This window comes from Rattus norvegicus, chromosome X (assembly GCF_036323735.1).
Source record: "Rattus norvegicus strain BN/NHsdMcwi chromosome X, GRCr8, whole genome shotgun sequence".
NCBI classification, from domain to species: Eukaryota; Metazoa; Chordata; class Mammalia; order Rodentia; family Muridae; genus Rattus; species Rattus norvegicus.
In genome coordinates, this window is record NC_086039.1 from 7,326,243 (window position 1) to 7,353,412 (window position 27,170).

The 27,170-nt window shown below is 43.0% G+C and overlaps 1 protein-coding gene and 1 pseudogene across 3 annotated transcripts; both read left to right on the plus strand.

The window, feature by feature from the left end:
* Positions 1-10,525: 10,525 nt before the first annotated feature.
* LOC134484144 (collagen alpha-1(VII) chain-like) lies at positions 10,526-19,278 on the plus strand. Of its 3 annotated transcripts, none has more exons than XM_063280527.1 (2): positions 10,526-15,842; positions 16,053-19,278. In XM_063280527.1, the coding sequence occupies exons 1-2, from the start codon at positions 12,188-12,190 to the stop codon at positions 19,082-19,084; spliced, it is 6,687 nt and encodes a 2,228-aa protein (XP_063136597.1). In that variant the 5' UTR covers positions 10,526-12,187; the 3' UTR covers positions 19,085-19,278. The 3 variants fall into 3 exon arrangements, with proteins under 3 accessions (XP_063136597.1, XP_063136596.1, XP_063136595.1); XM_063280526.1 differs by having other exon boundaries at positions 10,526-14,897; positions 15,003-19,278; XM_063280525.1 differs by having other exon boundaries at positions 10,527-19,278.
* RGD1564748 (similar to Mortality factor 4-like protein 2 (MORF-related gene X protein)) lies at positions 18,715-19,084 on the plus strand (annotated as a pseudogene).
* Positions 19,279-27,170: the final 7,892 nt, after the last annotated feature.

Genomic DNA, 27,170 nt, shown 5'->3' on the forward strand with positions numbered 1-27,170 from the left:
TTTTATTTAATTTTACCACAACAACTCTACTGTGCGATAGCATACCAGAATCAAGTTTTATTCCTGTATTCTTCTAACTTGATAAGTGTTGATCAGCCTCTGTCTTCTTAATCCCTCTACTCTCTACCCTAATCAGTTGATAACAATCATTCAACTCATTTTCATTCTTAAGGCTAAATAACATTTTGGTGTGTATTCCATTTTTGGTTTATTTACTCATTGATGCATACTTTTTATTTCTTATTTTTTAGGAAAATATATTTTACTGTTTGTTTATTTGCTTGTTATTTATTTATTTACTCATTTATTCATTTATTTTTGCATGTTATATGAATGTGAGTGCCACAGCTGGCATGTGGTATATGGAAGTCAGTGGATAATTGTTATACAGATTCATTAGCTGGCTCGATCTCTTCCAAAAGTTAGCCCCACCCCCAGGTAGACTCTTCTTTGAAACAAAGAAGAAGTTAACTTTTGGAGAATGGAGGTCTGATGGGCAGAAGAAAACCAATCCTCCCCCCTCTACTACACAGGATGAAGGCTACTATGAATTATTTTACACCCAGCACAAGTCTCCATTCCAGGATCCACATAGGCCACGTGAGGCTAAATCACATGGTTTGAAGCCTTTTCACACTTTTTGGAAACTTGTAAGAGTTAGAAATTCCCTTTGTTTATATATCTAAAGATTTTCCTTCAGGACTCTTGTCATGCTATGCATGATGACTTTCTCTCCTAATGTAGCCCCTGCCTGGACTTGAAGGCCCTCTCTTCTATTACCAGGTCCTATCTCTCCTACCTTCAAGCCTCCACTATGTTGTCTCTGGTATGACAGTAATTATTCTCGTATTTCAAAGATGAATCATCTCTGACTATTGAGACAATAGTCACAAAGTTCTCTCTTCTAATAACATCAATTTGTGGAGGAGGGCTCAAATCTCATCCTTAGAAGTAGATCTAATCCTTTCCAGTCTTAGAGCACTGCAACAATCAAAGAGTCCAGCTAGTCTTGAAGGATGTTAGGCAGATCTGAGCTATTGAGACATAGAGACTAATTGAACAAAGGAGGCTTCAGTCTAGATGTTTTAGTCCTGAGCCTCTCAAACAATGTGCAGAGTGTCGAGAAGAGGGATGAGTTGGATGGACCATGGCCAATTAGTCATCTTTTAGCGGTTACTCAAACTGTTTTAGGAGTTTAGGAGCCTCAATCTCTCAGTAACTGCTCAAGACTGTCAGAAGGGTCAGCAGTTAGAGTTCCTCAGAAGAGGGTCAACCCAAGGAGCTAGGATAATGCTGAACAGTTAGCAAGGATCCAGAACATAAGCAAGGAGGTAGGAGCTGCACACTTTGTGGAGAACATTAAGAGACAAACTTACATGAGGAAAACTTTTACATCAAGGTTAACATGAGCTACAACTCGCTGGACCATGACCAGAGAGCTACAGATGGATGAGATCACTATAATTAGTTTGTTTTTTTATCAGACATCAGACTCTTATATAAGAACAAGCAAATGGAAGCTTAGAGAGGAAGTCCATTAAAGTCAGCATCCAAGGAATGAATCTAAACAGCAGTGTCCTTGCTTTCACATATGATAAACTTTGTATATTTGATTCAAACATTAACAATACTAGCTATTATTTAAATAGCAAAAAGAGTCTCTCAAGTAAAACACAATTTTTGATTAGAAACAACTTGATAAGGTGAAATTGTTAAAATTGGGCCATTACCTTTAATGACCATATCTAGAATTTGAATAGATGACATAATACATATTTTGTTGACATCAAATTGTTATATTTATGTTCCAAGACTACATAGCAAATATATTTTATAGTGTCAAGCTATATAAAGAAACAATTTAATTCTAAGTTTTATTCTCTCAAAAGAAATCATTTCCAATTTTAAAAAGTATACTCCCAGAGACAGTGTCTGCACTGTCAAGAGTAAATGATTCACTTTACAAAGTTTTCTAAAATTAATCCTAGTAACAGAAGCTTTAAAAAATCTCCTACAGCATTTTTATTCCATGCCCCCAACAGATGAAAGCAGTTAGTCATTTCACATATGTAATAAATAATTTATATAGAACATAAACTTTATTGACAATGAAGGCTAGAACAAACTCTATTCCTTCTGCAGAAGGACAGATCTCTAAGTCACTACATCCTGACAGCAATAACCATATTTCTTACATAATCTTACTTTAAAAAATTGGCTGTGCAGAGGCATAATTTGTAAAGCAAGATGATCAAATTTGTAGGGTATGTGGTGCCTTGCTACCAGACAGGCATAAGAACCAGTAAGGTTGAATGAGCTTGAAATCCAGAATCTCAGACATTTGATGGCAGGAGTGGAGCCATTGCCTCTGTCTATGTACCTGCTCTGGAATACATAACCACAAAACCCCACTGAGAGGTGGGTATACAGTCAGGTAGCATAACACCTGGAGTTATTCTTTATGCTAATGAGGTATCCAGACAGCCTTGAGCATTTTACTAATGAGCTTCCCTTCCTGGGTATTCCTTCTCCCAAAAGGTATTTAATCCTTGGTTCACCCCAAATAAAGTATACAAATTTACATCTAGTGTTATTTTGCAAGACCCCCAAGAGACCATCAGGGACCATAACTCCAGTGTAAGCACTTGATAGCCTGTATTTGAGTTTGGACTCAGGTCAAAACCCCTCCCTACGTGACACGTTATGAAAGTGACACTCTCATCTAGGGGATTAGGGTTTATATAGGGAAGTTTTATAAGCTGAGGTTTTTAAGCCTTGGGAATCTTTTTCAAGCAAATATCTAAGTCTTGTTTGGGGGCAGTTGGTGACTCTTACAGTCTATATGCAGCCTCAGAAGCCAAGCTGAAAGTCAACACTTGGATCGGATTCCGTTCTGATCCAATAACCAGATTTCTCCAGGTTTAAAATTAATTTGGGCCCTCATTTTTGTTAGGAAATCCCTCGCCAGTACCGGGTAAGGACATTTGGGAATGGCCGTGAACAAATGGGTCACCCGTCCCATTCCTAAGTCCACTGTTCTTTGGGTAGTCTATGAATATTGCTTGGTTCCTGTGTCACCCTGGACCCAGGACCTCTTGGAAGACAGTGGCCCTTTAGCGTTTAAGAGCACTGCATATTGAGCTCCAGTATCTACCAGGAAGTCTAGAGGCTTCACCCTGAGTTTGGGGAGGGGGTGCGAACCTCGACTCCCTCAATCTTCTTTTCCCTCCATGACCATGGTCTTAACCTTTGGCTTTCTCTTTAGGCATTATTTAGCCCAGGGTCCTTGTAGAAGGCAACATTATCTAATGTTGGTCGACAGCCTCCTTTAGGCTTCGGTAGTAATACATCGGAGCTGGAACTTTCTCTCTTGGGTCTGGAATATTATCAGCCATAAGGACTTTGGCTAAATCTCTATTTAATATCTTTCTTGTCTTAATCTTTTTATTTTTAGTTTCTCTATTATGGTATACCTTCTCTGTAACTTCCTTTAAATCCCTCAACAACTTTTCTCTTAATCTTTCTAATTTTCTAATTTTTATAACTTTTTCTAATGTCTGATGTTGACTGATTGATAAACGCCAGGGACATTATGTTAGAATTCTATGCCTCCTCAGGGTCTAGGTGCATATTATAGTGGAAAGATTCCATGTTCGACTCAAGAAATACTATTGGGCCTTTATTACTCTCCTGCCTGGCTTCATAAACCTTGGCCAAATTTGTGGGCTGCCTACCTGCGGCCCTGAGACCTGCCATCAGAATCTGGCAGTAGACTCGAAGATGCTCCCTACTTTCACCTGTGTTGTAGTCCCAGCCAGGTCTCCTGAGGGGGAATCCATCATTGATATCGGCTGGGTTCTGGGTTGGGGTGCCATTAGCTCCCAGAACATTCTTTCAAGATTCTAAGATGTTCCTTTTCCTTATTGTGAAAACAATCTGTAAAGCTGCAGACAGTTACCCCAAGTGTGCTGATGAGTGAAAAGGATAGTGTCAAAGAGACCTGTGCATTTCCCAGGGCTACAAGAGAATTGGGCATTTTCCCTCTTCAAATTATAAAGATCAGCTGTAGCAAAGGGCCAGTAATGGTGAAGCTAGTTCCCTTGTTAATTGACTGGTCCCACTGCTCTTAGGAGTAAAACAATACTCCGGCTCTATAGCATTGGGGGGCAATGTATGCCTGGTCCTTGTTTCCTGTGCAGGCCTCCACTTCTATTCCTGAAGTCAATACCACTCAGCTGGACATGGAACTGGAGGCTGCACAGGGGCTTCTTCAACCGGTGGAGTGTAAGGCAGAGGAAAACAATGTCTTCAGGAGTGCTATCCTGTAAGATATTGTACAGCAGGGTGGTAGGTTTGGGAGCTTCCTGTTTCCATTCTCCCATCACAAGGGCTGGCATTGCTCCTCTTGATGAGGAAATATTAACAAGGGAAAAGAGGAAAGACTTAACCAAGGTGGTGGGTTAGTGAGCAAATCCTTCCAAACTACTATATTAGGGATTTGATCAGGGTGCCTCTTGAGCCTTTTGAAACACCTGGTCTTCTACCACTAACACTGTGGAGAGATGGAAGGTCACCTCTGGCAGCTAGCCAACATCAAAAATTGGCCACTCTGAAATGAAGTTTGTGGTCATTATCCCCTTTTCAAATCTACTGAGAGGTTGTGAGCTCTGGCCCTAACTTCCTTAAAATGGGCTAAAATGATATTGAGAGGGTGAGAATTAGTCTGTTCCATAGCATCCATCAAAGTCCAATACAGATATAAACAAAATATATAAACAAAATACAAAGAACACAGTAGACAAATAAACATGCATAAACTAGCTGTGCCCTGACTGAAAACAGAAATGAATCCAAAATCTTGGACTCACAAACTCCTGCCCCATAAACTGAAAGTGGCATGGGGAAGAAAGTAACTGATGGTGATGTTCTTCCTCTACCAAAAATTCCTACCCACAAGGGGGTGACTGTTTCACCCTTTGTGGGGTCAGGAACCCTTGTGGCTCTGACCTTCCAGCATGTCTACTCTTAGCTACTCATTGCTGCTTACACTGCAAGGCCTTCCTCAAATTGAAAGTAAGAACAAAGACAGACAATTCACAGAATACTGAACTCTCACCAGCCAGTACTAGACTCTCCAGGTTGGGGATCCTGGGGATCTGGGGGATCCCAGACAAGCCCCCACAATGTTATGCCCATTTAAAAAAACCCCAAGATACTACCAGGGACTACAACTCTGATGAAAGCACACCAGAGTATTCAATTTCGGACTTGGGTCACAACCCATCCTGCATGACAGCTTTGGAAAATGACACTCGGGTCCAGGGGCTTAGAGTTCATATAGGGAAAATTTGCAAGCTGAGGTTTTTAAGCCTTGACATCATATGATTGGGTAAGTGGGTAAAGGAATGCTAACCTTCAAACTGATAGCAGTTGTCCAGACTACAAAGAGAGACTACACATCTTAAAAGGGGCATCTTTGACCTGTTATCAGTGACCAGTTTTTCCTGTTGTCACAAGCTGGCCACAGCTGTTATGTTCTTTTCGTCTGCTGGGAACACTTGGTGATCTCTTTCCCATTGTTCAAGGGTGGGGGTCGTATTACTCCAAGGACAGGAGCTTTCTTCTTTCTCCAAGGACAGAAGACAGCAGCCTTTCCCAAGGTTTCCCAAGGATAGCAGCTTAAAATAAAGTTTAGAGGACAAGATGGAATCTGTACTGCTGTTTTCTGTCTCTTAACTACCATCAAATAAGGCCATATTAACCAGCAAGGAGTTTCTCAGAGAGCTGCTTCATTAAGGATCTCTGTGGGGAAGGCTTTCTACCCTCCAGCCCCTCCAGTACTCTTGGCATTCACTCCCAGTTAAACCATATTCTGCTTGTCCTGGACCCCGCCTACCCTTCCTGCCTGTTGCGCAGGATCCCAGAGGGGAAAGATAGACCTTTACCAGGCTCCTTGACTCCCTCTCTAGGCAGTAAGCTGGTGGCACCTGGGTACTGATCAAGGAGGCTGGGAACCACTGTGGACTTTCTGTTTCAGGCTTTTCCCTGCCTCCTCCCAGCAGTGTACTGGCAGCAATCAGGCATCCCCAGCAGAGAGGCAGAATGCAGTACTACACAAATGAAATGAGCTTTTGTCTTTTGGAGTCTCTTAGGAAACATCAGTGCCAAAGCCCTTCTTCTCCTTGTAGGCTTCAAGGTGAAAGGACAGGTACTGGCCCTAGAGCTCTCAATCTGGGTAGACATTAGATTATATTCTCAAAGCACCACAGGTGAGCCAGGTTGAAGAGAATCCCTTAGTCTAAGTCATCTCCTTCCAAGCAATCTAAGGGCTAAGGATATCACATAATAGAATCATTTGCTGAGTCTACAGATATAAAACCCACTGTCAACAACACCATTTGGATATTCTAGAAAGCTTTCCAAAGCTGAGGGTTTGATTACAGAATATCTGGTATCCTTCTTTAATGAGGAAACATGGGTCATGAGGGTGTAGATGCTGGAATTAGCTTTTACTTTTAGGAAAGAATTGAGTGCTAGAGTAAAAAGCAAGGTCCATTGAACTAGCCTACAGGTCCCATACCCATTAGATGGTAGGCTAAGGTACAAAGTTGTCCTGGTCATAGCATCATTATATGTCAGTTCAGGAGACATTAAGGGCAGAGTAATTGCTATTTGCTTCTCTGTTATTTAAGATGCTTGGGTGATATGAGGGTGCAGTCTCTGGGATCCTTCTCTGGGTAAGAGAATCTATTCCCTGGCCCCCAAATCCTGTCATGTGAGACATGAGGAGAAATTTACCTTTAAGGTAAAGAGAAGTTTTTGTTGTTTTTCTGATTTGCCCTACATTGCCAGAGCTGGTAAGGCCTAAGCAGGTGGAGTCAGAAGCAGTAGACCTCTGGCAAGTCTTATTTGCCATGCATCCTTATCGTGCAATGAGGCTAGCATGCAACTTACTATGGTAGGATGGTGGTCTTTCCAAGAGAACTTAGGCTCCATCCAAGAAAACGACTTGAGCTGGGTGGGTTTCCTGACATTTGAGTGTATAGTAAATTTAACTGATTTCACTCAAGCATTTAATCTTTTTTTTCTTCCAACTTTATTAACTTGAGTATTTCTTATTTACATTTTGATTGTTATTCCCTTTCCCAGTTTCCAGGCCAACATCCACCTAACCGCTCCCACTCCCCTTCTATATGGGTGTTCCCCTCCCCATCCTCCCCCCATTATCGCCCTCCCCCCAACAATCATGTTCACTGGGGGTTCAGTCTCGGCAGGACCAAGGGCTTCCCCTTCCACTGGTGCTCTTACTAGACTATTCATTGCTACCTATGAGGTTGGAGCCCAGGGTCAGTCCATGTATAGTCTTTGGGTAGTGTCTTAGTCCCTGGAAACTCTGGTTGGTTGGCATTGTTGTTTTATGGGGTCTTGAGCCCCTTCAAGCTCTTCCAGTCCTTTCTCTGATTCCTTCAACGGGGGTCCCATTCTCAGGTCAGTGGTTTGCTGCTGGCATTCGCCTATGTATTTGCTGTATTCTGGCTGTGTCTCTCAGGACAACATCTGGTTCCTTCGGCTTGCACTTCTTTGCTTCATCCATCTTGTCTAATTGGATGGCTGTATATGTATGGGCCACATGTGGGGCAGGCTCTGAATGGGTGTTCCTTCTGCCTCTGTTCTAAACTTTGCCTGCCTATTCCTCCCCAAGGGTATTCTTGTTCCCCTTTTAAAGGAGGAGTGAATAATTTGCATTTTGGTCATCCTTCTTGAGTTTCATGTGTTCTGTGCATCTAGGGTAATTCGAGCATTTGGGCTAATAGCCACTTATCAATGAATGCATACCATGTGTGTTTTTCTGTGATTGGGTTACCTCACTCAGGATATTTTCCAGTTCCATCCATTTGCCTATGAATTTCATAAAGTCATTGTTTTTGATAGCTGAGTAATATTCCATTCTGTAGATGTACCACATTTTTTGTATCCATTCCTCTGTTGAAGGGCATCTGGGTTCTTTCCAGCATCTGGCTATTATAAATAAGGCTGCTATGAACATAGTGGAGCACATGTCTTTGTTATATGTTGGGGCATCTTTTGGGTATATACCCAAGAGAGGTATAGCTGGGTCCTCAGGTAGTGCAATGTCCAATTTTCTGAGGAACCTCCAGACTGATTTCCAGAATGGTTGTACCAGTCTGCAATCCCACCAACAATGGAGGAGTGTTCCTCTTTCTCCACATCCTGGCCAGCATCTGCTGTCACCTGAGTGTTTGATCTTAGCCATTCTCACTGGTGTGAGGTGAAATCTCAGGGTTGTTTTGATTTGCATTTCTCTTATGACTAAAGATGTTTAACATTTCTTTAGGTGTTTCTCAGCCATTTGGCATTCCTCAGCTGTGAATTCTTTGTTTAGCTCTGAACCCCATTTTTTCATCTTTATTAACTTGAATATTTCTTATTTACAATTGTTACATTTCAATTGTTATTCCCCTTCCCAGTTTCTGGGCCAATATCCCCCTAATCCCTCCCCATTCCCCTCTCTAGGGGTGTTCCCCTCCCCATCCTCCCCCATTACCACCCTCCCCCCGAATAGCCAATTTTATATACCTGATTTTGAATATTATTTTATATCAAATAAACTACAAGTTTACTTTAAACTTATTATACTTGCTTTAGGTTTAATGTTGACAAGATACATAGAATACTTTATGATGGGATATAAAAATTGTACTCTCTCTTCAAGTTTGCTTCTATAAATGAATTACATTTGTATTAAGCATGAATGACCAATAAGTTCTATATCTTAATTATATTTAATAGGCTATATGAATTAGTAACTCTATTATAAGATTAAGATTTTATAATTTTATGTTAAGTTTAAGCTTAAAAAATTATATTTCTTGAATTAAAGATCATTTAGCATCAAAAGAAACTTTAAATCATAAATACCCTCCACAAAGAGACTGGAGACTCATTTTCTTGAACTTTTTATAATATGATTTTACAAAATGCCAGTTTTTTATATGACTCAGTTTCAAAACAAACCACCTTGAAAGCCTGGTATTACAATGATAAGCAGAGAGCTCAGTCGGTAGTACCTGCATTTATTTATATTACATGTTTGCCTTAGCCATAATAGTGGTGAAGTCACATTGCAAGCCTCATGGCTGTTATAGACTCCAAAGTGAGCCTAGGTCATTACTTAAGATGACAGCAAGCTACATGGAACTCCAAGGTGAGTATATCAGGCACATATATTTTTCGTAATCAAGAGTTGAATCCAAGGTACATCACAGTGTGTTATAGCAACTTAAAATTACTTATACATAGATTTTTTTAAAGCTCACATTCAATGAATTTGCAAATCCTAAAATACAGAAAATTAAAGTCTTACAAAAGCTTTAAAGATAGTAAACAAAAACAAGGAAAAGAGGAGACAAGATATTCAGAAATTTAAACAAAAGGAAGAAATGAAGTATATGATAAACAACAGTATCCCTATTGCAAATAGTTTATATTTTATCTAATTTTAAGCACAAAGTGTCTTTTCCTCTGCTCTTCTGGTTTGTTCTTTTTCTCTGTAACTGGGTCAGGTGACCAGCCTGACACAGGACAGAGACATGCCTGGGTCTGGAGCAGATGGGCCAAAATCCTACTACAGAGCTGCCTTCTCAGTAGACTAGAACAACATGAAAAATTTTTTCAGTAGCATTCATGTTCAAAAGACACCTGAACCTCTATAAGATGGAACCTGTGATCTATATATCCATAACCAGTTTGCGTGTGTCTGCAGATGGGAGCTGAGAACTTCAAATCACTTTACCTCTTAGCCATGAAAGACACAGCAGAATGTTTCAGGTTTGGAGAGGCAGAAACTTAAGTAGGTCCAAAACACAAGGCAAAGAGGCATATGGCAAAGGAGTCTTATAAAGATACAAGTTTAGATGCCCAGCAGAAAAGACAGATATTCTGGCTTTAAACCTTGCGAAAGATGTAAGGGAGCTAGGATTTATATGTGGGAAGTGACCTCAGACCCTACTGCTATCCATCTTATGGATTATTTCTAATTCTTGCAACTGGAACATTCTCTTCTTCTCTCAATACATTTTCTTGCTTAACCTAATCAAAAGCTTATTCAGTTTGTGGTGCTTTGAATGAGAATGGTCCCTATAGGCTCATCAGTTTGAATGCTTAGTTCTTAGTGGAGCTATCTTGGAAGGGTTAGAACGTTGTTGCCTTGTTTAAAAGCCAATGCCAGGCCCAGTGTCATCCTCTCTGTCTGCCTTCCTGTGGATCAGGATGTAAATTCTCAGGCTTGCCTACCTGGCACCAGGCTTCTCAATGTTTTATGGAAATGGAATAATCAGTTTTATCTACTGTTTTTCTACTCTATATCTTATTAATTTTTACCCAAATCTCCATTATTTTATTGTTCTTGTTTGTTAACTTCCTTCTTTTTCTAGTGTCTTAAGAGGGTTAGATTATTGAGTTGATAACTTTAAAAAATGTGTATGTGCTCTTTGTATGTATGTGTATGAGTGTTCAAAAAGCTCAGAATAAGGCATTGCATCCTTTAAAGTACTTGAGAAGAATGTCTATTCTGTTTTTCTTGGGTGAATTTTATAGATTTATTTCTAAGATTATTTGCTTCATAGAGATGTTCCATACTTTTATTTTATTGTTATCTTCTTTTTAGTGTTCTGTCTTAGTTGGGGTTTTATTGCTGTGAAGAAACACCATGATCATGGTAACTCTTATAAAGGACATTTAATTGCAGATTCAGAGATTTAGTCCATTATTATCACAGCAGGAAACATGGTGACATGCAAGCAAACATACTAGTACTGAGAGTTCTACATCTTGATCCACAGGCAGGAGGAGACTCTGTGCCACACTGGGTATAGCTTAACCATGGAAGACCTCCATTCCACCACACAAAGAGACACACTTTCTCCAGCAAGGCCACATCCATTCCAACAAGATCACACACCCTAGTATTGTCACTCCTTATAGGCTAAGCATTCAGATACATGAGTCTATGGAAGCCATACCTAGTAAAACCACCAAATGTTCTATTCATTACTGAAAGTGGCTATTGAGTTCTCCAATTAGTACTTTTGAATTGTCTATTGTATTTCTGTGACTTTTTGTTTCATATACTTTGTTCTATATTCTTAGATGATTAGATGTTCGTTATTGGAATAACTTCCTAATAGTCTAACCCTTTCATCATTAGAAAGCTTTCTTTATCCTGTAATATTTTTGTTTTAATATCTATTTTTCTTTCTGATACTCACATTGGCACTCTACCATTCTTAAGGTTGCAATTTATGTCTTGTATCTTTTTCCATTTTTTTAAACTTTCAATTTATCTATATACTTTTTGAGACACTCAGTTTAACAGACTCATTTCTTAGTCTTGCTTTCTCAGGGTGAATGGAAATGAACTCATTACCCCACTCAGAAGTGGCCCAATCCTGAATGCAAGGGAGAAAGGGAGGATGAAAATAGACCTATTATTCCTAGGGGATTAAAGGCTAGAAGTGACACCCCTTTCTTTTTCTCCCTCTGGGATGTAGGAATCTCAAACCTGGAGCTTCTTTATATCCTTTCAACTAGGATTGAATGGTAAGAACCAAGTGATTCAGGCAGAAAAAGAGTCACGGAAACGAAATTGCTTTAATCAAGAAAGGTGAACAGCACATACATGTCTTTAATGCCTGTACTGTGGGAGGGAGGCAGAAACTTTGGGATCTTTGCAAGCTTGGGGAAAACTTGGAGAAAAAAAAAAAAAAAGGAAGGGAAAGGAAGGCCCTCCCTTCTCATGGCCATCATTGTGACATCAGAGTGGTGGTCCAATCATTTGGCTATGGAACATAATAAATTTACATAAGACTACTGATTGGTTGACGGGCATAGGCCCGCCCCCAAGATGACGTTTGTTTACGAATTGTTGCCAGAGAAACCGGCATTTGCCCTGCGGGTTGGACAGGCAGCAGTAACGCTTTTCACTGCCGCTCCTCCACCCTCTTTAAAAAGAGCTAAATTTGATGTAAAATCAGGGAATTTACTCCTGAATGTAGAAGTCATTTGGACTACAGAGTTCTGGGTTCGGTTCCCAGTTCATTTTTCCAGTCAGTCCAGAAAATATGGGAATTGATTAGTTCTTCGAAGATAAAGCAAGAATATTGCTTAAATGAGTTCCAAAAAGAAAGGTCCTTACCTTTGTGACCAGCAGTTTGCTGAAGGAGACGACTTTTCAAAGCTAAAGCCAAGCGACAGGCGGGTCCGAAAGGCAAGAAGTGTCTCCTCACCACAGAAGTCAACCGAGCTGAGGAGTCTTCAATCAACTCTTCAGAGACGACGGCGGGCCCGCTCTGTGAAGAAAAGCCATTCAGTGGAGAAAAGTTACTCTGAGGAGAAAACCTGTGCTGTGGAGAAAATTCCCTCCACTGAGAAAGCCTACTCAACAAAGAAAAATCCTTCGGCTGAGAAGCGTCGTTCTGTCGCCAAGAAACATCACACTATAGTTAAAAGCTCCTCGACCGAAAAGCTTCTGTTAGCAGAGAAGCATGCCTATGCTGAAAAATGCCTTACTACAGAGAAGAGATCCTCTGCAGAGAAGCACCCGCCAACTTTAAAAGGTCGGATGACCCAGAAAAGTGCTTCTGCTGGGAGGCACCACTCTGAGTCGCACCGCTCTGGGAAGACCCTTCGCTTTCCTGAGAAATCCAACATTAAAGAGAACCATCATTCATCTGTGAAGCATAGCTCTTTAGAGAAAGATCATCCTGAGGATAGAGGGCGTCCTATCAAGAAAAGATGCCCTACAGAAAAATCTCAATCCACAGAGAAAGGTCAGTTGACAGAGAGAAGTTCCTATGCTCCTGCCACTGAGAGAGGCCGCCCTACCAAGAGAAGTCAACCTACTAAGAAGGGTCTCTCTAATGAGAATCGGCACCCTGCAAAAAAGGGCTATTCAGCCAAGACACCTGGCTCTGCAGAGAGAGATCACCAGATAGAGAGAGGTGGTGCTACAGATAGTGGACTCTCTACAGAGAAAGATTGCCCTTCAAGGAGAAGACGGCCAGCCAAAAAAAGTCATCTGGAAGAGAAAGTCCACTCCCAGAAAAGTAGCTATGAATCAAGAGTAATTTCTGCAGAAAAAGATGGTCTGGCAGGAAGAGTTCGCCGCAAAAGAAGCAACCCTTCAGAGGAGGGTCACTCAGTCAAGTGTAGTATCTGTGACTCAAGTGTACCCTCTGCAGGGAAGGATCGCCCTGTAAGAAGTCGCTCCGATAAAAGCAACCCTGGAGAGGACAGACGATCAGTCGAGAGTGGTATCTCTGCATCGAGAGGACCCTCTGCAGGGAAAGATAGCCCTGCAGGAAGAGGGCGCCCCAATAAAATCCGTAGGGCAGAGAAGGGTCACTCGATGGAGTATGGTAGCAGTGCACCAAGAGGACCCTCTGCAGGGAAAGATCGCCCTGGAGGAAGAGGTCACCCCAACAAAAGCGGCCCCACAGAGGAGAGTCGCTCAGTTGAGAGTGATACCTGTGCATCAAAAGGACCCTCTACTACAGGGAAAGAGCGCCCTGTAAGAAGATGTCGCCTTAACAAAAATAGCCTTGCAGAACGGTTGTGCTCAATCCAGTGTGGTATCTGTACACCAAGAGGACCTTCTGCAGGGAAACATTGCTCTGAACGAAGAGGTCGCCCCAACAAAAGAGTTCCTGCAGAGGAGGATCGCTCACTCAAGAATATCTCTGCATCAAGACGACCGTCTGGAGGGAAAGATCGTCCTGCAAGAAGTCGCTCCAACAAAAGCGGCCCTACAAAGGAGGGTTGGTCAGTTGAGGGTAGTCGCAGTACATCAGGAAGACCCTCTGAAGGGAAAGATCGCTCTGGAGGAAGGGGTCGCCCCAATAAAAGTGGTCCTGAAAAGGAGGGTCCCTCAGTCAACGATAGTCGCAGTACATCAAGAGGACCTTCTGCAGGCAAAGACCGTTCTGCAAGAAGAAGTAGCTCCAACAAAAGTGGCCCCACAGAGGAGAGCCTCTCAGATGAGAGGGATATTTGTGAATCAAGAGGACCTTCTACAGGGAAAGAGCGCCCAGCAAGAAAATGTCGCCTCAACAAAAATAGCCTTGCAGAGCAGTGGTGCTCAATCAAGTGTGGTATCTGTGCATTAAAACAATTCTCTACAAGAAAAGATCACTCTAGAGAAAGAGGTCGCTCCAAGGAAAGTGGTGTTGAAGTGGGGAGTCACTTAGTCAAGAGTGGTGTCTCTACACCAAGAGGGCCCTCTGCAGGGAAAGATCTCCCTGCAGGAAGGGGTCGCCCTAACAAAAGCAGCCCTGCAGAGGAGGGTTGCTCAGTCAAGAGTAGTATCTCTGCATCAAGACGACCTTCTGTAGGCAGAGATCGCCCTGCAAGAAGTTGCTCCAACAAAAGTGGCTCTGCAGAGGAAAGCTGCTCAGTCAAATGTGGGATCTGTACACCAAAAGTACCCTCTGCAGGGAAAGATCGCCCTGGAGGAAGAGGTTGCCCCAATAAAAACAGCCCTAAAAAGGAGGATCCCTCTGTCAAGGGTGGTCGCAGTACATCAAGAGGGCCCTCTGCAGGGAAAGATCGCTCTGGAGGAAGAGGTCACACCAACAAAAGTGGGCCTGCAGAGGAAAGTCGCTCAGTTGAAGGTAGTCGCAGTACATCAAGAGGGCCCTCTGCAGGGAAAGATCGCTCTGGAAGAAGACGTCACACCAACAAAAGTGGGCCTGCAGAGGAGAGTCGCTCAGTTGAAGGTATTCGCAGTACATCAAGAGGGCCCTCTGCAGGGAAAGATCGCCCTGGAAGAAGAGGTTACCCCAATAAAAGCAGCCCTAAAAAGGAGGGTCCCTCTGTCAAGGGTAGTCGCAGTACATCAAGAGGGCCCTCTGCAGGGAAAGATCGCTCTGGAGGAAGAGGTCACACCAACAAAAGTGGGTCTGCAGAGGAGAGTCACTCAGTTGAAGGTAGTCGCAGTACATCAAGAGGGCCTTCTGCAGGGAAAGATCGCCCTGGAAGAAGAGGTTACCCCAATAAAAGCAGCCCTAAAAAGGAGGGTCCCTCTGTCAAGGGTAGTCGCAGTACATCAAGAGGGCCCTCTACAGGGAAAGATCGCCCTGGAAGAAGAGGTTACCCCAATAAAAACAGCCCTAAAAAGGAGGGTCCCTCTGTCAAGGGTAGTCGCAGTACATCAAGAGGGCCCTCTGCAGGGAAAGATCGCCCTGGAGGAAGAGGTTACCCCAATAAAAGCAGCCCTAAGAAGGAGGGTCCCTCTGTCAAGGGTAGTCGCAGTACATCAAGAGGGCCCTCTGCAGGGAAAGATCGCCCTGGAAGAAGAGGTTACCCCAATAAAAGCAGCCCTAAAAAGGAGGGTCCCTCTGTCAAGGGTAGTCGCAGTACATCAAGAGGGCCCTCTGCAGGGAAAGATCGCCCTGGAAGAAGAGGTTACCCCAATAAAAACATCCCTAAAAAGGAGGGTCCCTCTGTCAAGTGTAGTCGCAATACATCAAGAGGATCCTCTGCAGGGAAAGATCGCCCTGGAGGAAGAGGTCGCTCCAACAAAAGCAGCCCCACAGAGGAGAGTCGCTCAGTTGAAGGTAGTCGCAGTACATCAAGAGGGCCCTCTGCAGGGAAAGATCGCCCTGGAAGAAGAGGTTACCCCAATAAAAGCAGCCCTAAAAAGGAGGGTTCCTCTGTCAAGGGTAGTCGCAGTACATCAAGAGGGCCCTCTGCAGGGAAAGATCGCCCTGGAAGAAGAAGTTACCCCAATAAAAGCAGCCCTAAAAAGGAGGGTCCCTCTGTCAAGGGTAGTCGCAGTACATCAAGAGGGCCCTCTGCAGGGAAAGATCGCCCTGGAGGAAGAAGTCACCTTAATGAATGTGGGCCTGAAAAAAAGTGTCCCTCTGTCAAGGATAGTCGCAGTACATCCAGAGGGCCCTCTGCAGGGAAAGATCGCCCTGGAAGAAGAGGTCGCTCCAACAAAAGCAGCCCCACAGAGGAGAGTCGCTCAGTTGAAGGTAGTCGCAGTACATCAAGAGGGCCCTCTGCAGGGAAAGATCGCCCTGGAAGAAGAGGTTACCCCAATAAAAGCAGCCCTAAAAAGGAGGGTCCCTCTGTCAAGGGTAGTCGCAGTACATCAAGAGGGCCCTCTGCAGGGAAAGATCACCCTGGAAGAAGAAGTTACCCCAATAAAAGCAGCCCTAAAAAGGAGGGTCCCTCTGTCAAGGGTAGTCGCAGTACATCAAGAGGGCCCTCTGCAGGGAAAGATCGCCCTGGAAGAAGAGGTTACCCCAATAAAAGCAGCCCTAAAAAGGAGGGTCCCTCTGTCAAGGGTAGTCGCAGTACATCAAGAGGGCCCTCTGCAGGGAAAGATCGCCCTGGAAGAAGAGGTTACCCCAATAAAAACATCTCTAAAAAGGAGGGTCCCTCTGTCAAGTGTAGTCGCAGTACATCAAGAGGATCCTCTGCAGGGAAAGATCGCCCTGGAGGAAGAGGTCGCTCCAACAAAAGCAGCCCCACAGAGGAGAGTCGCTCAGTTGAAGGTATTCGCAGTACATCAAGAGGGCCCTCTGTAGGGAAAGATCGCCCTGGAAGAAGAGGTTACCCCAATAAAAACATCCCTAAAAAGGAGGGTCCCTCTGTCAAGTGTAGTCGCAGTACATCAAGAGGATCCTCTGCAGGGAAAGATCGCCCTGGAGGAAGAGGTCGCTCCAGCAAAAGCAGCCCCACAGAGGAGAGTCGCTCAGTTGAAGGTATTCGCAGTACATCAAGAGGGCCCTCTGTAGGGAAAGATCACTCTGGAAAAAGAGGTCACCCCAGTAAAAGGGGCCCTGAAGAGGAGGGACCTTCTTTCAAGGGTAGTCGCAGTACATCAAGAAGGCCCTCTGTAGGGAAAGATCGCTCTGGAGGAAGAGGTCACTCCAACAAAAGCGGGCCTGAAAAGGGGGATCCCTCTGTCAAGGGTCGTCTCAGTATATCAAGAGGATCCTCTGTAGGGAAAGATCACTCTGGAGGAAGAGGTCACCCTAATGAAAGGGGCCCTGAAAAGGAGGGACCTTCTGCCAAGGGTAGTCGCAGTACATCAAGAGGGCCCTCTGTAGGGAAAGATCGCTCTGGAGGAAGAGGTCACTCCAACAAAAGCGGGCCTGAAAAGGAGGGTCCCTCTGTCAAGGGTAGTCGCAGTACATCGAGAGGATCCTCTGTAGGGAAAGATCGCCGTGGAGGAAGAGGTCACTCTAATAAAAGTGGCCCTGAAAGGGAGGATCCCTCTGTCAAGGGTAGTCACAATACATCAAGAGGGCCCTCTTTAGGGAAAGATCGCCCTGGAGGAAGAGGTCACCCCAATAAAAGTGGGCCTGCAGAGAAGATTCGCTCAGTTGAGAGCAGTACCTGTGCATCAAAAGAACCCTCTGCAGGGAATGAGCGTCCTGCAAGAAGATATCATTCCAACAAAAGTAGCCTTGCAGAGGGGTGCTGTTCAATCAAAAGTGGTATCTGTGTACCAAGAGGACCCTCTGCAGGGAACGATCATTGTGGAAGAGGTCGCCCCAATAAAAGTGGCTCTGCAAAGAAGAGTCACTCAGTCGAGCATAGTAGCAATATATCAAGAGGACCCTCTGCAGGCAAAGATCGCTCCACTAGCAGAAGTGGACCTTCAAAGAAAAACCAGCTTGCCCAGGAGGGTCCCTCAAAAGAGAAGGAAAGCTATGCCAAGAGAGGGCCCTCTAAAAGGAAAGAGCACCATGCGGGGAGACGTCCCAACAGTAGTCAACACGAAGAGGAATTTCGCTCATTTGGAAGGGGTAAATCAAAAAGAGGGCCCTCTGCTGGGAAAGATCACCCCACTGGCAAAGGTCAGCCTCCAAAGAAAAGCCGCCCTGAAAAGGACAGTTCCTCTGCAGAAAGGGGTAACCATGCAGAGAGGGGACAGTCTACAGGAAAAGATCACCCCACAGACAGAGGTCAGCCTCGGAAGAAAAGTCACCCTGAAGAGGTAGGGCACTCAGTTGAGAAGGGTAATGAAGAGAGGAAACCCTCTGCAGGGAAAGATCCCCATACTAAGAGAGGTCGCCCTTCGAAGAAAAGCCACCCTGCAGAGAGGCATCTATCTGCCTCTATGAAATATTGTCCTCCTAAAAAACATCGACCTGCAGAGAATGTCTGTGTGAAGAGAGTTCGTTCTCCAGAAAGAGTTCACTCCATGGAGAGAGGTCACATTGCTAAGAGAAGTTGTCTGGCAGAGAGACAGCTCTCTGCTGAGGAAGGTAGCATGGCAGAGGAGGGTTGCTCTGTTGAGACAGATCTTTCAGAGGAGAGAGCTGAAGAAGGGACTGTGGTAGACAATATGTGCTCTGTGGAGAATGGTCATCCCTCCATGGAGAAAGTCTTCCTTGAAGTAAAACCCTCTTCAGGATCCATGTCTAGGGTAACAGAGCCAAACAACCTGCAGAGTACTCCAGAAAAGAGAATTGACAGTGATACTAACCAAGTAGCCCAGGTCCCTCACTGTAACCTGCCTGTTACTGTGAAGATAAAAATGGGAGTTGAGTTGAGGGTGCCTGATGAACTAAAGTCTCGTCTTGTTGAGGACTGGGACTTGATCAACAAGCAAAAGCAGTTATTCCAACTTCCTGCTGAGAAGAATGTAGATACCATTCTCGCAGAATACGTGACTTTTGTGAAGTCACAAGGACTTGCTGATAATAGAGAATACTCCGTCGATGAAGTTGTAGCTGGAATAAGAGAGTATTTCAACAGGATGCTGGGAACCCAACTGCTCTGCCAGTTTGAAAAGCCCCAGTATGCTGAAATTCACCTGGCTTACCCTGATATTCCAATGTCTCAGGTTTATGGGGCTCCACACCTCCTGCGATTGTTTGTGAAAATTGGTACTGCATTGGCCAATTCACCCCTTAATAGGCAGAGTCTTCTCTTAGTGTCTAGCTATATGCATGATTTCCTTGAATACCTTGCAGAGAATTCCACTTCTCTGTTTAAGGTCAGCAATTACAAAGTAGCTTCTGCTGAATATTGTTGCAAAGCCCTGTGAGGGTCAGCTGACTACTCAGTTAATCCTGGATCAGCAAATATTTCTGTTTGCTGTTTGCATTGTATAATTGATGTTCTTGAAGATTGTTTAACAGGGCTTAATGTTTCCATTTGATTATTGTTGTGAGCAGAAAAAAATTTAAGTGCTTCTTTATATGTACCATCATTCAACAACAAATAAATGTTCACTAAAAATTTTTGTTGCTTTATTTTGACAACATTGCTTGAATGTGGGTTCTTTTATCCCTTCTGTATTATGATTTTCTACTATGTATTCATATTATGTGATAAAATATCCTCATTTCCAGTACCAAAGGCTCAATATAATAGATATACACGAAACACATAAAACACATAATTAAAAGTAGAAATCTTTTTAAAATGTAAAAAGGTTATAAATATAGTTAAGAAGGCCATGAATTCACTCCCTAGATAGAAGAAGAGGAAGAAGCAGAGGAGGAAGAAGAGGAATGATAAAGAAAAAGGAAGAAGGGGAAGAAGAGGAGCTAAAGGGGGTAGAGAAGAGGGATGTGTAGAGACAGGGAGAATAAGAAGGGGAGAAGACTTGGCGGAGGGGAGGAAGAAAAGAAGAGATGGACAAGAAGGAAGGGAGAAAGGAGAGGAAGGGGAGGAAAAGTTGTGGAGTAGTAGGGAGGAGGAAGAGAAGGTGGAAAGGGGAGAAGGAAGAGGGGAGCAAAGAGAAAAGAAGGGAGGAAGGGGAGGAAGGGGAGGAACAGGAAGAGCTGAAGGAGGATTAAAAGGAGGGGAAAAAGAGAAGGGGGAGGAAAAGAAACAGAAGACAAGGAGGAGAAGAAGCAAGACGATAGGGAAAGAAAGGACAGAGAAGGAAGGTGCAAGAAGAAGAAAAATGAGGGGAGAAAATAGGGCAAGAATATTAAGAAGAATGGAAGAAATGGTGGAGGAGGAGAGAAAGAAGAAAAGGAAGACAAGAAGGGACAAGGTAGGCAAGAGAAGGAAAGGAGGAGAAAGATCAGAAGAAAGGAAGTAGAATGGAGAAAAAGGAAGATGAGAGGAGAAGTTGAATAGGAGAAAGAAGAGGAGAGGAAGAAAAACAGAAAGATGGATGGGGAAAAACAGAAAAAGTGGGAGCAGGAGAAGGGGGAGAAGGAGGACAAGAAGAGGAGGTGGAGGAGTAGGGAAAGGAGGAAGAAAAAGGAAAGTGGAGAAAGGAAGGGGTAAAAGGAGAACAATAAGTAATGGAAAGGAAAGAGGAAGGAGAGAGTGAGGAGAGGGAAGACTAGAAGGATGAGAAGGGGCAAGGCAGGGAGGAGAAGGAAAGCTGAAGGAGGAAGACAAGGAAGGGGGAGAAGACACGTAGAAGAAAGTTGGAAGCAGGACAAGTGGAAGAAGAAGAAGGGAGGAAATGAAGGGATGGAGAAGCGACTGAGGAGGAGGAAGAATAGGATGAGGAAAAGAAGGGGAGGAGGAATGAAGAGGGATAGCAAGGAGGAAGAAGGCAGGAAAGAGGGAGAGGGGAGGAGGAAAAGAAGGGAAAGGCAGAGGGAAAGGAGGGTGTGGTGATTTGAATAAAAATGCCCCCCATAGTACCATAGGGAGTGGCATTATTAGGAAGTTTGGCCTTTTTGGAGTAGGCGTGGCTTTCTTGGAGGAAGTATGTCATATTGTGTTCCTGCTGTCTTCTGATTAAGTTGTAGAACTCTCAGCTCTTCCAGTACCTTGTCTGCCTGAATGCTGTCATGCTTCCTACCATGGCTGATAATAGACCAAAAACTCTGAACTATAAGCTAGTCCCAACTAAATGTTTTCCTTTATAAGAGTTGCCTTGGACATGATGCCTCTTCACAGCAATATCAATCTTAAGGCAGAGGTGAGGAGGAAGAAAAGAAGGGATGAAGAAGTACAGGAATGAGTAGGGATCTGACGAAAAGGGGAAGAGGAGCAGAAGGAGGGAAGAAGAAAAGGAAGAGGAAGGAGGAGGGGAAGGAAGAGAGGAAGAGGATGAGAAGACGATGAGGGGAGGAGAACGTGTGTTTGTGTGTGTGTGTGTGTGTGTGTGTGTGTGTGAGAGAGAGAGAGAGAGAGAGAGAGAGAGAGAGAGAGAGAGAGAGAGAGAGAGAGAACCATAGGTGAATACTATTTGCCTGCAGTTAGTTCCTGAACCAAAGGTAAACAGGATTTTGTCTTTCTATACTGTCATAATTTATTGAATAACAATAAAGTCACAATGCTTAGAGGTTTCCATGGCAGCAATTTGTAGTAGCTAGGCTGAGGCAAATGCAGGTTCATTATTCCCATCTTAATTACTAATATTAACCCAATCACACAGTACAGTAAATACATCTGTATGCATGCATAATAGTTACAGAATGGATATGAATGAAGGGGATTGCAGTAAAGTTGGACTAAGAAGGAGTCTGTAGGGATAATGAAACAGACAGTGCCTCAAGGGAACTGCTGCTGGAGCTGCTGGAGTCAGGTTTGAGAGTAAAGATGATAGTTCAGCTGCCAGGTGAAAGGTTGGATCCATCAAAAGTAGGAAATGGGTGAGGGGCAGGGAAAGGCTGATAAGATCCAGGTCCACATAGGCAAATAGGTGCACAGGCAAGGGATCCAATAGGCAGTGTCAACTGCAGGGAGCATAGTCAAGCAGAAGCTCCAGGAACAGTAAGGAGATCCTCAGTTCTTCCTTACATACCAGGTATCAAACTGGTGTGGGAGCCATGCCAACACAGTGTTAGGTGTCCATCACTTTATGGGCTCCAGATGAAGGAGTTCCATTCTTTTTTTGGTCTGGTATGTCTGGTAAGTTTTAGGGCCTGGTTTTCCTTATAGGGTTTTAATTAAATGCACATGTGCCACACAGTTTCAATTCACCTAATAAATGAATAGAGTGGGTTCTCCTCTATTCCCAGGAATAGGATATTTGTCAGTCTATGCTAGATGAGGGTTACCTAATAGACTGTACAGATTCTGAATCTACCCAGGGACTTCTCCCTTAAAATAGCCAGCTGCTTGTAAAATGGAACCTCCTAGGTAGAGCCTAAAATTTTTATTGTCATTCAATGTAGAGAAACTCAGGGCTGCACATAGCCTGATTCCCAACAGGCTAAAGGAAATCAAAGGCCATGCACACATTAGAATGATTTTGTGTAGGGGGTTCACTACAATTTGCACCAAATCTGAACTCCCTTGGATAAAACCCCTGAATGTTCTTGAGTTTCATCAAAGACAGCATTGAAGCTTCAGCTCTGGAAGCAGCCAGCATGGCATTTACAGCTGCTTCTTGGCTTCATCAATGGTACATTATTTGTTCTCCTCTTTATCATCTTTATCCTCTTCATACTCTATGTCCTCTGCTTCTTTTCCTTATTTGCTTTCCTGTAGCATTTGTTATGTCTGTGTCTTGTTAAAATCTTTTGTGACCTTTGGTGACAAAGTTGTCAGAGATGGTGCTGTAGCCTACTTCTCAGATACCTAGGCTCAGCACAGCCTAGATAAACGTAGATAATGTTCATTATTCCCATCTTAATTACTAATATTAACCCAATCACATAGTGCATATGTAAATACATCTGTATGCATGCATAATGGTTACAGAATGGATATGAATGAAGGGGGCTGCATTATAAACATAGATAATGGTATTGAGGCAGAATTTGGGCTGTGCATATCTAGGTGTATCCAACATGTCCCTGTAATCAGGGTTGTTTTGTGGCATGTAGTTTTATAATAAAACCCAAATGATGCTCCAACATACAACAAAGATACTCAGAATGATATTTTCTAGTTCCATCCCTTTTCTTCTATTTCTTAGGAGTTTAAATAGTTTATCTAATCCTGATTTAAATTTGGTATCTGGCATCTGTCTAGAAAATTGTCCGTTTCATCCAAATTTTCCAGTTTTGTTGAATATAGGCTTTTGTAGTAGGATCTGGTGATTTTTGAATTTCCTCACATTCTGCTGTTATGTCTCCCTTTTCATTTCTGATTTTGTTAATTTGTATACACTTTCTGTGCCCTCTGGTTAATCTGGCTAAGGGTTTATTTATCTTGTTGATTTTTCTCAAAGAACCAGCTCCTGGTTATGTTCTTTATAGAGTTCTTTTTTTTTTCTACTTGGTTGATTTCAGTCCTGAGTTTGATTATTTTCTGACATCTACTCCTCTTGGGTGTATTTGCTTCTTTTTGTTCTTTTCTGGTCCAATCTATTTGGACTTCTGTAGGCTTCTTGTATGTTTATGGGCATCTCTTTCTTTAAGTTATGGAAGTTTTTCTCTATAATTTTTTTAAAAAGATATTTACTGGCCTTTTAAGTTGGGATTCTTTGCTCTTTTCTATACCTATTATCCTTAAGGTTGATCTTCTCATTGTGTCCCGGATTTCCTGGATATTTTACATTAGGAACTTTTTGTGTTTTCTATTATCTTTGATGGTTGTGTTTATGTTTTCTATGGTATCTTCTCCCCCTGAGATTCTCTCTTCTATCTCTTTTATTCTATTGGTGATGCTTGTATCTATGACTCCTAATCTCTTTCCTAGGTTTTCTATCTCCAGGGTTGTCTCCTTTTGTGATTTCTTTATTGTATCTATTTCCATTTTTAAATCCTGGATGGTTTTGTGAAATCCTTCACCTGTTTGGTTGCATTTTCCTGTAATTCTTTAAGGGATTTTTGTGTTTCCTCTTTAAGGACTTCTACTTGTTTACCTACATTGTCCTGTATATCTTTAAGGTAGTTATATATGTCCTTCTTAAAGTCCTCTATCATCATTATGAGATGTGATTTTTAAATCCAAGTCTTGGTTTTCCAGTGTGTTTGGATATCCAGTATTTTCTTTGGTGGGAAAACTGGTCTCTGATGATGCCAAGTAGTCTTGGATTCTGTTGCTTAGTTTCCTGCGCTTGTCTCTCCCCATTAGGTTGTCTCTGGTGTTAGCTGGCCTTGCTGTCTCTGACAGTGGCTTTACCGTCCTGTAAGCCTGTGTGTCAGCACTCCTGTAGACCTGTCTTCTTTCTCCTGGATCTGGGAACAGAGAGCTGTAGGAACAGTTCAGCTCCTGGTGCAGGCAGAAACTGGAAGTGTCCTGTCCCAGACTGCTTCTGCCTTTCTGTGTCCTGAGGCTACTGGGTGGGTTGCTGGGAGCAGGGTCTTACCTGTATTCTCAGATGTGTCGGCACTCCTGGCGACTGGCTTTCAGCTCTGGGTGCGGGCAGAAACCAGAAGTTTCGTGCCCCTGACTGCTCCAAGGTTCCTGTATCCAGAGGGCACTAGGCAGGTTCTTCCTGGGCCAGGAATGTGAGCAGAAGTGGCAGTCTCCCCTGAGCTCTCAGGATTGTCAGCACTTCTGAGACTGGTTTAGCTCTGGGAACAGGCCTATTTAATTGTTTTTCATGATATAATTTTATTTTCTTAGTATTTGCTTTATGAGTTACCACTTATATGTTTATAAATTTTTATAAAATTTTTTAAGTTAAATTATCATTTATTGTATTGCAGGGAGCATACACGAGTGTGGAGGTAAGAAGGCAACTTGCCAGAATTGGTTCTCTCCTTCCATTATATGGGTTCTGGGGAATTGAACTCAGGTAGTTAGGTTTGGTAGTTAGTTTAGCCTGGTAAGCTATCTCACAGGCCCAATTTATGTATTTGAAAACATTTAATTTCTTTCCTTACACTTTCATTATATGCATATATACATTGTTATCACATTCATCACCCTACCTTTTCACAGACTTCTCACACCAGTGCCAACCTCACCTCCTGCCAGCAAGTCTCTCCTCCCAATGTCATGTTTTTTGTTTTATTTTTGTTTTGTGAGCCACTGAATTTAACAAAGTTCTCCTATACAGATATAGTTATGAAAATATCCATTGCACCATGGGTAATTCCCCAATGACTGGCTACATTGAAGACGATGACCTCCCCCCTCCCTTCTCCACACATACAAGTAGTCAACAACTGCCAGTAACTGTCTAAGGAGAGGCTGGACTCCTTGAGCCAACCCTCCCATCCATGACTAACTAAATGTTGACAAGTCCTGTCTTGTGTAAGTCTCGTGCAACTGCAGCTTCTATAAGGTCTTAAGTGCTCCAACTGCAACTTCTGTAAGGTAAGGTCCTAAGTGCTCAAGTCACATCCTGTACAGAAGAAGCATCTCACAGTTCTTTCCATCATCCAGTTCTTGCATTCTTCCTGCTCTCTCTTCCAGGATCTCAAATGAGTCTTGGAGAAAGTCTTAGTGCTTTTGATCAGCCATCAATCTCTGTAGTGCCACTGTTTATAGTACAAAAAACTTCGATGATCAAGACAGAGAGAAGCACTAGTCTATTAATGTAATCATAAATACCTAGAAAGTATTTAGACAACATGTCAATTTTGTAAAACAAAAGTGATAGGTTTATACCCTTAAGATCTAGAACCTCCTCAGCCATGTACCTTTGACCAGATCTATAGTACAAGATAGGCATTTCTTCCTACAGACTAGGCCTCAAATCCAATCTGAAAGCAGTTGGCTACTCCCATAACAATCATGCCACTATTGCCACAGTGGGCCTTTCTTGCCTGGAAGTTTACTATTATACCTTGCAGCGTTGACAGTTGACTTTTCTCTTCTAGATGCCTACATCACAACTTCAGCCTCCATGAAAGTTAAAAATCAAAGAGGAAGATTCTAGGTCAGTTCTATCATAATTTCTCTCTGCCTTGCAACCAAAGTATGTGGGATCTTCAGGAATAGGATCTGACCATTTGGTTCTGGTAGGTAATCAGATAACCAAGAGCAGTCATATATATGAATGTGTGTATGTATATATGTATATGTGTATATATGTATATGTGTATGTATATATATTACATATTTTTTAAGAAAAACTTTATTGATTCTTAATTAATCTCACATCATGAACTACAATCCCATTTATTTCCCCATCCCTGTCCCTTTGTATCTGTTCCCCACCCTTGATACCTCCCCCCAAAAGAAAATAAAAATTAAAAAAAAAATCTCACAATGGAAGCTGTACTGTGTCACAGTGTGTCCCACAGTGTACCTCTCTGTCCACACATCTTTACTTGCAAATGCTCACTTCAATAAGTCATTGGTCTGGTTCTAGGCCTCTGGCTTCTGCTACACCAATACTAGATCCTTACAGGGACTTCTCTCAAATATCCTGTTGTTGCCCTGTGCCATGGAGATCCTGAAGCTTTAGGGAGACCCTGAAGCTTTGAATCTACACGACTGGCCATTTCATATGCTCCATCAATTCACAGATGGAGTAGATATTAGGGTGGGCCAACTCAAAAGCCCTGAATCTGGGCCCGGGCCTAGGTGGTAGCTAAGTTGGTCAGCCTGCCAGAGCTTCCACATTCATGCCATTAGGGTGAGTTCTTGGGCACTGCCCTAGCTAGCTGGCCCAATGCTGCAGTTATCAAGGGGCAGGACTAGCTCTCATGACCTCAGGCTGGCAGAGGGGGCAAGATAAGAGGAGGGAGTATCTTTCCCTTGTCCATATGTGAGTCCAGCATTTTTACACAAACACTAGCTCTCCTGAGTGTCCCAGACAGTGGGGTGGGGGATCTCTGCACAGGTCTTGGATATCAACATGGTTCCAGGTGGCAGACCATGGCAGGAACATCTATATGACTTGGGCCACTGACACTAACACAAACCTTTGCTGCTATATGGCTGTAGACCCAGGCATGGCCTTAGGTGGCAGGGCAGGATACTCACATCAGGCTGTTTCTCACTACCTTTGCATCTCCAGTTTCACTTCTCTTCAGTGTTCAAACTGTTCTGCACCTCTTTCTTTCTCATCTCTCCACCACTTACTTGCTCATCATAGTGGCCCATGGTGGTGGGCCAGCACCATTTATATCAGATTTATATTAACTTAATTCCAGAAAGCTACAGAAAAATGTATTCTCTATTTCCATTTTTGGATTAATATTTTTTCTTTTCTTTTCTTTCTCTCTTTCTTTCTCTCTCTCTTTCTTTCTTTCTTTTCTTTCTTTCTTTCTTTCTTTCTTTCTTTCTTTCTTTCTTTCTTTCTTTCTTTTACATCCTAATTAGTTTCCCTTCCCTTTTATCCTCCCAATCCCCTACCCCACTTT